Source organism: Ictidomys tridecemlineatus, chromosome 7, assembly GCF_052094955.1.
Source record: "Ictidomys tridecemlineatus isolate mIctTri1 chromosome 7, mIctTri1.hap1, whole genome shotgun sequence".
In the NCBI taxonomy this organism is placed as follows: domain Eukaryota; kingdom Metazoa; phylum Chordata; class Mammalia; order Rodentia; family Sciuridae; genus Ictidomys; species Ictidomys tridecemlineatus.
In genome coordinates, this window is record NC_135483.1 from 32,975,032 (window position 1) to 32,986,266 (window position 11,235).

Sequence of the window (11,235 nt, forward strand, 5' to 3'; positions counted from 1 at the left end):
TTTTGATTGAAATAAAATGGATAGTACTAGGTTTAAAAAAAGTGTGAAATCACACTTTGGTCTGTAAACATTTTTTGCTTTGTTTTTCACTCAAATATATGTATAAAATGGTTTTTTAAATGTCATTTAAATGAACCAAAGGAATGATTCAAAAAAAAAAAAAGAGGTAGGGAATGAAAAATTTATTTGGGTAGTTCTTCAATAATGATGCGAGACACTGAATTCCATCCAGTAGAAGCATCTCCTTTTGGGTAATCTGAACAAGTACCAACCCAGATAGCAACATCCACTAATCCAGCACCGATCCCTTCACAGAGTCCTTCCACTGCAAAACAAATGACAGTTAAAGTCTTCAAAAACAAGAGCAAAACCATTCACTTTGTATTTACTTTAGAAAGCTAGGTTGTAATTCTGTTTAATACAAAGCTAACTAAAATTCTAATACCTGATAAGGGTTTCATAATAAAGTTATGTACTTTTATTTGTTTTTCTTGGTACATAAATACTTTTAAAAGATGTATGCATAGCTGTTTTGTGATACAAGCTTAACTTTTCTTACAGGTTTCAGTCATAAAACCAGAGTCTGTTTACTTACAGAGATAGCCTGAAATCAAAAAGGAGTTTACTTACTAAACAAAGGAACCCTATACTTTTAAAAGCCAAGGCTTTCCAAATTTGGAAGACGCCTGAACCAAGATATACAAGTCTTTTTTAAAAATTGTTTTAAGAAACTCCTTCTAAACACTTATCTGTACCGTTGATGCTACTCAAGTAGAAGAAAGGACTTTTATAATATTAAAAGAAATTCTAACATAATCATTATACCAGCCCTTCAATCTGGGAATTCCATTTTATACAGACTTTCCTTATAATAAATAATTTATTTTAAGCATTAACACCAATACTCCTCAAATTATTCCATGAAATAGAAAAAAAGGGAATCCTTCCAAACTCATTCTGTGAAGCTAGTATCACTCTGATACCAAAACCAGGCAAAGACACATCAAGGAAAGAAAACTTCAGACCAATATCTCTGATGAACATAGATGCAAAAAATTCTCAATAAAATTCTGTCAAATCGCAATCAACATATTAAAAAGATAATGCACCATTCTATATTTAGAAGACCCAAAAAATTCCACCAGAAAACTTTTAGAACTAATAAATGAATTCAGCAAAGAAGCAGGATATAAAATTAACACCCATAAATCAAATATGTTCCTATACATCAGTGATGAATCCACTGAAAGAGAAATCAGGAAAACTACCCCATTCACAATAGCCTCAAATAAATAAAATATTTGGGAATCAAACTAACAGAAGAGGTGAAAGATCTTCACAATGAAAACTACAGAATACCAAAGAAAAATATAGAAGAAGGCCTTAAAAGATAGAAAGATCGCCCATATTCTTGGGTAGGCAGAATTAACATTGTCAAAATGGCCATACTATCAAAGCACTATCCAGATTTAATGGAATTCCTATTAAAATCCCAATGACATTCTTTACAGAAATAGAAAACGTAGTCATGAAATTCATTTGAAAAATGAGAGGTTCAGAATAGCCAAAGCAATCCTTACCAAGAAAACTGAAGCAGGAGGCATCACAATACCAGCCCTTAAATTATACTACAGAGCCATAGTAACAAACGGCATGGTATTGGCACCAAAATAACTTGTAGACCAGTGGTATAGAAGAATAGAAGACACAGAGACAAACCCACATAAATACAGTTATCTCATTCTAGACAAAGGCACCAAAAACATACAATGGAGAAAAGATAGCCTCTTCAACAGATGGTTCTGAGAAAACTGGAAATCCATACGTAGCAAAATGAAATTTAACCCCTCTCTCTCATCCTGCACAAAAATCAACTCAAAGTGAATCAAGGACTTAGGCACCCAGAGACCCTATGCCTAATAGAAGAAAAAGTAGGCCTAAATCTCTACCATGTCAGCTTAGAAAATGACTTCCTTAACCAGACCCCTAAAGCACATGAAGTAAAATCAAGAATCAATAAATGGGATGTAATCAAACTAAAAAGCTTCTTCTCAGCAAAGGAAACAACATGAAGAGACAGCCTACAGAATGGGAAAATTTTAACCACATGTACCTCAGATACAGCATCAATCTCTGTTATATATAAAGAACTCAAAAAAACATAACATCAAAAAGCAAATAACCCAATCAATAAATGGGCTAAGGATTTTAACGGACACTTCACAGAATAAATACAATCCATCAACAAATATATGAAAAAATGTTCATGTATTTTTCATACAGAGAAATGTTCATATAGAGAAATGCAAATAAAAACTACACTGAGATTTCATCTCATTCCAGTCAGAATGGCAATGATCAAAACCACAAGCAACAATAAATGTTGGTGAGGATGTGGGGAAAAAGGTACACTCATACATTGTTGGTGGGACTGCAAATTGATGCAACCACTATGGAAAGCAGTAATGTAGAGTCCTCTGAAAACCTGGAATGGAACCACCATTTGACCCAATTATCCCACTCCTTAGTTTATACCCAAAGGACTTAAAAGCAACATTCTATGATGATGCAGCCACATCAATGTTTAGAGCAGCTCAATTCACAACAGCTAAACTGTGAAACCAACCTAGGTGCCCTTCAACAGATGACTAGATAAAGAGAATGTGGTATATATACACAATGGAATATTACTCAGTCTTAAAGAAAAATGAAATTATGGCATTTGGTGATGAATAGATGGAGCTGGAGAACATCATGCTAAGCAAAATAAGCCAGAACCAAAGGCCAAATATTTTGTCTGATATGTGGATGCTAATTCACATAAGGGTACTAGGACTAGGGAAAAATAGAGGTACTTTAGATTAAAGGGGAGTGAAGGGAGGGGAGGGGGGTAGAATGAATTGGACATTAATACCCTATGTGCATATATGATTACTTGACTGGTGTAATTCTACATCATGTACAACCAGAAGAATAAGAAATTATAAGAAATTATACTCTGTTTACATATAATGTGTCAAAATACATTCTATTGTCATGTGTAACTAACTAGAACAATTTTTTTAAAAAAGTAAAAAAAATAAATTTATTAAAAAAAATAAATCCCTGTTCCCTCTTCTGTTCTCATGCCTTATAATTATGCACCTTTTTGCATGTCCTCTGGACTCTTTCACATACAAATACACAACTTGCATTTTATCTTACTAAGGGTTTTCACCTACACCTAAAAGGAAAACAAAATTCCAGCAGGGTCATCATAACAGGCAAAAATATGTGTGTGAAGGGGGAAGAGGAATTATAGGTTGGCAGATTCTTTAAGACAATAAGTCTTGGTATAAAAGTAATATAGTGACTGGTTAGGTTTTCTATTCAAGGTTAGTGCTTTCATATGACTGGTTAGGATTCCCATTTGGTTGAGATTAGTCATTCCAGCAGCCTATGGGATGTAGATCTGAAGCAATCTGCTTCCATTAGCTAATGGAATCCAGGGCAATCCATCAGAATCCAGTCACCTGGCACTGATTCAGGTCTCTTCTAAAGTCAGGGGAACTAAGCGGTGGGCCCACAGTCTCACTCACTCTGGTGTTCTCATTACTGTGCCCTAGAGATTCTGAGTCAATTGGTCAGAGATGGGACCCATGTATCCATACATTTTTTAAAAAAGATCCTGTGTAATTTTGAAGTGCACCCCAGGGTGGAGGACCATAAACTGCAAATTTACTAGAGATCCCTTCATAGTGGGCTAGTGACTCAACAGGATAGTTAAAACCATGACTGATCTGAGGTAATGTCACTATTTTACATACCAGAAGAAGTTCGATGAATGTTAATTGTTGAATTCAGTTCAGGGCTTCCTTGGTCCAAATAAATGATGGCTTCGATGGGAAGAGGTCCTGAACATTCAGCTCCATTGAATGTGAAGTACCAACGCTGACAGCAGGCGTTCCTGCACTTCAGTCGAAGTGAGCCACTGAACAAAACGCGCAGAGCACTGTTAGAGCGCATCTTTGTAAATGTACACTCCTGCCACAAACGGAAAAATGCAATTTGATTAACACTTTCCCTGTTTGTTAAAAAGAGACTTTGAAATTATATTGTGAATTTTACTTAATTATTCTTCTCTCCAATGTATTTAAAAAGCTTAACTTTTACAAAGGGAAATTCCTTATGAGATAGACTTTAATATAAGATATAAGAACTCTAAGAAAATCAAATAATGGCTTTCTTAGAATTCGTCACTTCATTAATGTATCTTTCAGATTTACCAAAAACAGCTAGTCTTCAGTATTTTCAACCAACCATTCTATATACTTTTTTTTTTTTTTTTTTTTGGTGGTGTTGGGGTTTGAACCCATGGCTGTGTGCATGCGAGGCAAGTAAGCACTCTACCAACTGAACTATATCCCCCGCCTTACTTTTCTTTTTCTATTCAAAAAATACTAAGCACGGGGGAGGGGGGTGCTGGGGTTGTGGCTCAGCAGTAGAGCGCTCGCCTAACACGTGCTTGGCCCTTGGTTCCATCCTCGGCACCACCTAAAAATAAATAAATAAAGGTATTGTGTCCAACTACAACTAAAAAATAAATATTAAAAAAAAATACTAAGCACCAATTATGTGCTAGCTGGTATGGATGCAGCAGTTAACAAAATATAATCCCTGCCTTCAGGGAACTTGCATTCTAGGCTAGCACTGTCCATACATCTCTGACTAGACCTCTTTGAGCAAACAGTATAAGGGGATAAAGCATTAGACTTTACCTCTATGACACAATCTTAAGTCCAAGATTCTTTTTTTTTCTTCTAATTAGTCTTTGAAAAATTTATCTTTTCACTTATGGCTCTATAATCTTTTACTTGAAGAAATCAAGTATTTTTTAAAAGATCCTGTACTCATTCTGATTACCTTTAAAAGAACTCAAAAACATATTAATAAGGCAGTATCCATTAGCATAGCTTTTAGAAAGAACTCAATAACTCGTGATGAATAACTCTAAATAAGTGAGCATTTTATCAATGTCAGATGTTTAAATAACTAGGCAACATTTTTTTAAAAATGCTTTCTAAGAAATTACCTATGAACAGAGAAAAGCTCACAGTCACCAATACTATGGCAGCTAGATGGAACTTCTATCAGAAAATGAAGTCAGTCTCAAACTCTTTATAGATAATAGTCTGAGATGAGGAACAGGGATTATGTGCAGATTGCAAGACTCAAATACTTTATAAAAATAAAATCTCTTCTATTTGCCTAGGAGTGGTAGTAGTAGTTAAAATCAGTAGTGTACATGTGGAATCACATCAGAGTTGATCAACAAATGATGATGATTTATAAAATAGTACAATTTCAACTCTGTTCAGCCCCAATTACTTTAGAAGAACACTAATCAAAGTGACTGAACCATGCCAGGTGTGATGGTGTATGCCTGCCTATATAATCCCAGCGACTTGGGAGGCTGAAGTAGGAAGTTTGCAAGTTCAAGGCCAGCCTCAGCATTTATGGGGATCCTGTCTCAAAACAAAAAAATTTATAAAGGGATGAGGATGTAGCTCAGTAGTAATGCACTCTGAGTTCAAGCTCTAGTTAAGAGAGAGAGAGAGAGAGAGAGAGAGAGAGAGAGAGAGAGAGAGAGAAAGACAACTAAATGCAATCAAAATGCATTGCCAGACATCAGACATGCTATTTTGAGTAATCCCCCTACACACATACAAAAGGTTGCAGGATAATTTTAAATGGTTATAGTAAACTCCATCTGGTACATTTCACTTCTCTTCAGCAATTTTAAGCTGAGCATACTACCTGGAATAAGGACAAATACCAATGGACTTCCCATTTGCAGATCCTATAATGTGGTAATTCTTGGAAACTTTTTCCGTTTTTAGGTCTGAAGCCCACAGAAGAATTTCTTAGACTGATTTAAATTTAAATTCACTTTATGAAAAGATTAGAAAACCTATGTTCTCTTTTTTTGCTTGCATTTAAAAAACAAGAGTAACTTATTTTAAATATTATGGTTAAAAAACATAAAAGTAATTAGTCTTAAAATACTTTTATGAAATTAACTGAAATGTTATCAACTTTTTCATTAAATTTAAGTTAAAAGTTATATGTTACCTGCTCCTTATTTTATTTTATTTTTTAGTCTTTTGGTTAAAAAAAAATAAAGAAACCACAATAAAATCCTACCTAGAAAATTAACAGTCGAATATAAAATCCTAAAGTTTTGCTTCAACTTGAAAGTAATTCAGACTTTACTTACAGCAATTTTTCCAAGATCTATGCCATAATTCAATGAGTTCCATGAACACTGCTTGTAGTTAGGGGTCCAGGACTCCTCAAAGGTTTCTCTCAGGCACTCCCCCTTTTCTCCTTTGAATCCATCCCGACCTGGGATCCCAGGGGTACCTGGAATGCCATTGGCCCCAGGATTCCCATCACGACCAGGCACCCCTGCTGGTCCTTGTAAACACATTCCATTGTACTACAGCAAGAAAGGAAAGGAGAAAATAACTCTCATCACCATAAGCTTCAAAGATTCAATATAATGATTAAAATTGTATTTATTTGAATCCCTTCAAACCACTTGTCCGTGTTCTAGGTAAGATCTTATAGATAATTCTTTTAAAAATTATTTCATTGTTTTCATTTGCCTGTTTCTTTCCACAGCTCATTAAAGCACATATAATTTTAAATAGCTGTATTCCTAGATAGATATAATTTCAAATTCTGCCTTTTTTCTCCTAACCTTATAGAGGTTATAAAGGGACTTGAACTTCATAATTATACTCTTCTTACAGTTCATGCAAACAGTGCACCATCTTTGGATATTAAATTTACTTGTTTTTTCCTATCATTAATATTGTAATAAAAATCTTCATCTATATAGCTTTTTTCTTCTGAGTTATTATTCCCTACAGTGAATTGCTAGGGACAGATTTGTAAAATAAAATCTTAGCAGTCAATAATTACCTTGTACTGGTAACAGCTCTACATTGGATATACATATCCTCCACTTGTTGAAAGGTCTGCACTGGGACCCTTCATTTGCCATGCTGGCCTAAACCCTCTGAATAATTTTTATATGGAGGAAGTAGTACAAGGGTAACACTTCTGGTCTTTAACCCACTCTGCCTTCCCAAAAAGAAGTAAGTGGCTTAGTTCCATATGACCATCGGTCCTCAGTACGGGTGCAATCACATATCAAACCATGTGTAAGTGCTAGGATTCTCTGTTCTGCCGTGGTTGTTTATATGTATGTAGTGGGGAGTATTTTGTAGAGTTTGAATACATGGATTTTAAAGCCAGTTTCTTTGGATTTTAATCCTGGCTCCACCCCTTATTAGCTATGTAAGATAGGGCCAATTACTCAACATTTCGATGCCCATTTCCTTATCTGTGAAATAGGGATAATAACAAAGATTCCCATTTTGTAGGGTGTATATAAGATTTAAGTGCATCATATATAAAAAATGTGCTTAGAACAATGCTTGGAATACAGTAAACACTGTACATGCCAGTCATTATCATTCTAATCCCCCAAAGACTAGTATGAGGCTGTGACTCAGGATGTCTCCTTGACTGGACTCCACCAGGGTCTAGATTTGAGGAAGAGCGCATTAGCAAACCCAATTGCTTGCACATCTGAGCCATGCAGCAAAGGTGATATTTTGAGCTCCATCTGTCCAATTCCTGTGCCTACCCTTGAATTAGTTCACATGGGAACAGGGGTGCCATTCATTAGACTTTCCAAAACTCATTGCATACATTTAAATTCTTTAATACTTTTGATATTTGTATAAATTGTCTAATATTATCATTCTGTATAAATATACTATTCATTGAGAACACATCCAAGGCTCTTTATATAGTAAAAGAATGTCAAAGCTTATCTTTTAACCTTATAATCTGAGATTGGGCATAATCAGATTACAAAATCCAATAGTAACACTATCTATGAGGGATCCTACTAGACTGTTTGCCAACAAATTTGCTTCTCACATCACCAGCTTGATCTTTGTTTTGGTCCATGATATTTTGTAATTTAGATATTGCCATTTTCCCTACTTTAAGACAAAAAAGGCACTATTATTTATATACTCAGAGAAATAGTAACAAAAGTATTTTAAAATTGCAAAAGTATTTGAAGACATGCCAAAATAAAAACTGTTTTTTAGAATTAATTTTCATTTTAGTAATTTCATTCACTTCACTTGCAGATAGATAGTTAGATAGATATAGATGTGTGTGTGTGTATGTGTGTGTGTGTGTATACATATATATATATATATATATACACATACATATACATACATGTTTGGACATATATTTAACGTGTAAAGGAATAAACAGTAAAATTTCTTTTGGTACTCTTTATTTTTTTCACTATTATTTTTCTCAGGGCAAGATGCTACATGGATTAAGGATTTTTTTTCCATACTATTAATGATTCTCAACTGGGGACAGTTTTGTCTCCCAAGAGACACTTGGCGATGTCCACAGACACTGGGTTGCTGCAATTTTTGTGGGGAGATTACCAATGGAATCTAGTTGGTAGAGGTCAGAAATGATGTTAACCATGTTACCAATGCACAGGACATCCCCACAATGAGGAATTACCTGGCCCAAAATGTCAATAGTGCCATGTTTCCATGTAAAAACTGCATTTCAGGGATCACATGACTTTATTGGACTTGGTTTGACTGGTATTAAATCTGTCTTCATCCACCTTAAAATGCTAGCCCAACACATTTAGAGTCTCAAAAAACGTCTATAAAATCAAAAATGTAACCGGTAAGCTCAAATTTGCCCCACCCCATTTTCTTTCACTAGCCACCAGGGGGCAGAACTTGGTGGGAACTTGAAAGGAAGGCTTTGAAAGATCCTATACAAAGAAGTTGCTTTATAGAATCTGTTGAAACCTTCTAAATGACTGCGTGGACTTTTTCTATCACCCAAATCAAACCCAAGCCACAGGATGCACCTGAGCCTGGCTGCATAATAAGCTTTTCCAAGTTGGGATAGAGTTGTGGCCAAACCACAGGGGCTGTAAATCCTTAGAGGGGGAAAATTGCTAGCTTTATGGGGAGAAGGGGTATTTTGTGATCATAATTACACATTCATAAAGTGCAAACTACACGAAACCACCGCCATTTGGTACAGTTTTAACAATTTAGAGATTTAAAATAGAACTGTAGTCCTGAACACATAGTCTGCTTTTGTGGAACAAAATTACACAGCCTATCACCAAAAAGTGCTGTGTGAAACGGCAGGAATTTTTTTCCAGCGCTGTTGAATCCAGCATAGAACTGGCTGCCAGTTTAGAATGGCAGTTTAACAAATTTGAAACTTAAAAGAAAAAAATAAATCAATACATGTCTCCTGGTCTTATGTCCTGCAATGCCTATCAACCATATTCGTCTGCAAGAGGCTGGTCTAAGAGTTGAAATTTGTGATGTGCCAAGGATTACAGTTATCTGTGAAAGACTTGCTCTTGTCACACGACACTGCCTCCCCACCCCCACAGGGTTTATTAGCTTTTAGAGGGAAAGAGCTTTAAGTAAACAGACCTTTCTCAGATTGGCCTCTCAGAAAGCACTTGGGCTACTTATTTGCTCTCCTCCCATAGCACCACTGTGATGCTCCTACCTGGTGGCCACAGGCTGAAGACTGCTCATCTAAACAGAGCAAATGAAATGGGTCTTTGAAGGGTCAGTGCTGGTACCTTTCATTTGCCCTTCCGGCCTAAACCCTCTGAACCTTTCCTGGCCCCAGCTGTGGTTGTCCAACAAAGTAAATTGCAGCCCATAATCCCCAGGAAGATGACCCAATGTGACTCATAGTCTTCAAGTTACAAAGAGTTGGACGAATGCTTTGTGGGGGTTGTTTATTCTTTCCTTCAGGAAGACGTGGCCACCAGCCCCAACAAAGGACACGTTGCAAGGCCCTGGCCCAAGCCCAGGGGATAAGCCGTCCAGGGTCTTTTCTAGCCCACTCTACCTACCCAAGATCTTTATTCTACCCTCATTGCCACCCTAACCCTCTCTCACCTCTCCCAAGGGTGGCCTCCCCTGAGGCCAGAAATTACTGGGCGAGTTCCACCCGACCCACGTCGCATCTCCGCCCCACGAAGGCCTCTGATTTTGGTCTTCCCTCCAGTTCCAAGACTCCACTACATGCATAACCCGGGTCCTTCCTTATACATAGACAAAGCAGGACAACCACGGGATCGCAATATACACAATACACAGCTGTTCAGTCACTCTCCCCCTAAGAACTGGACAGACGACCTCACCCGTGCCCTCTGTACCCTCTTCTGGTGCTGCAGCCCCGACCCGGCTCCCCCAACTCACCAGGTCCACCACCTCCCTCTGCCGGATCAGCGCCTTTTGCTTCCCCTTGGGGGTCTCAGAGGCGCTCGACGGTGCGGGCAGCTGCAATAGCAGCAGCAACAGCAGGAGGCCGAGCCCCCGCTGCGGGGAGGTGGCACCGCCTGGGGGGTGCATGGCGCTGGCGGGTAGACCCCGCGGAGCAGGAGGCGTAGGCGGAGGAGCAGACCGCGGAAGCCAGACCTGGTCAGCGTCTAGTCCTGCTGTGCTCCGAGGCCGCCGCAGGCTTCATCAATGCGCCTTTCACCGCGCGCAGACCTCCCTTCTTTCTCCTCCCGCCCCCTGGACACCCGGAGTTTCCATCCCGTAATAGGCCAGTGCCCCCACCCCCGGCCGCCGCGGGGCGGGCCAGACCCGGGCCCGCCCCTCCTGCCGCCGCCGCTGTGCCGCCGGGACCCTCCGCCGACTGCGCGGACACCATGCAGCGCCCGCCTGCGAAGTCGGGGAGGCGTGGCTGTGGTCAGGAACCACAGGTGAAGCCTCGGTGGAGGCTCAGTCAGGGAAGTTAACCAACGTTCAATGATAGACGTTCACTTTGAGCATTCACTCTTGATCTCCGGTTGACATTATCCTTTTCGAAACCCTTGTGTCCGTTTACCTGTCCTCCCTCCATTCTGGAAGAAAGGCTTCTCAGGGTCCAGGCTACCCACCAGGGAGGATCCAGTTGGAGCGGGTACACCTTTGTACACTACAGGCAAAACTAATCCTGCTACATCTATAGCAACATGGAGGGTGCTGTTGAATGGTAATGCTGCTGATGTCAAATTCAACTCAACAGGATTCCCTGTAGAGATCAGCCGGTACCCCAAAGTTAGTGGGAGCTCAACTGATGAGTATTAATGAGAAGGAGCAG

The 11,235-nt window shown here is 38.6% G+C and overlaps 1 protein-coding gene across 1 annotated transcript; it reads right to left on the reverse strand.

Annotated features, from left to right (window-relative positions):
- Positions 1–167: 167 nt before the first annotated feature.
- Positions 168–10,709, reverse strand: Cthrc1 (collagen triple helix repeat containing 1). The gene is made up of 4 exons (XM_005316278.4): positions 10,347–10,709; positions 6,257–6,478; positions 3,807–4,023; positions 168–325 (listed from the first exon to the last, which is right to left on the reverse strand). The coding sequence occupies exons 1-4, from the start codon at positions 10,497–10,499 to the stop codon at positions 183–185; spliced, it is 735 nt and encodes a 244-aa protein (XP_005316335.1). The 5' UTR covers positions 10,500–10,709; the 3' UTR covers positions 168–182.
- Between the last annotated feature and the right edge of the window lie 526 nt (positions 10,710–11,235).

Excerpts from the sequence above, each read along its gene's own strand:
- Cthrc1 (XM_005316278.4), bottom strand. The coding sequence starts at position 10,499 with ATGCACCCCCCAGGCGGTGCCACCTCCCCGCAGCGGGGGCTCGGCCTC. Across the intron at positions 4,024-6,256 it reads TAGATCTTGGAAAAATTGCT|GAGTGTACATTTACAAAGAT; the intron begins GTAAGTAAAGTC and ends CGTTTGTGGCAG. Across the intron at positions 326-3,806 it reads CATTCATCGAACTTCTTCTG|TGGAAGGACTCTGTGAAGGG; the intron begins GTATGTAAAATA and ends TTTGTTTTGCAG.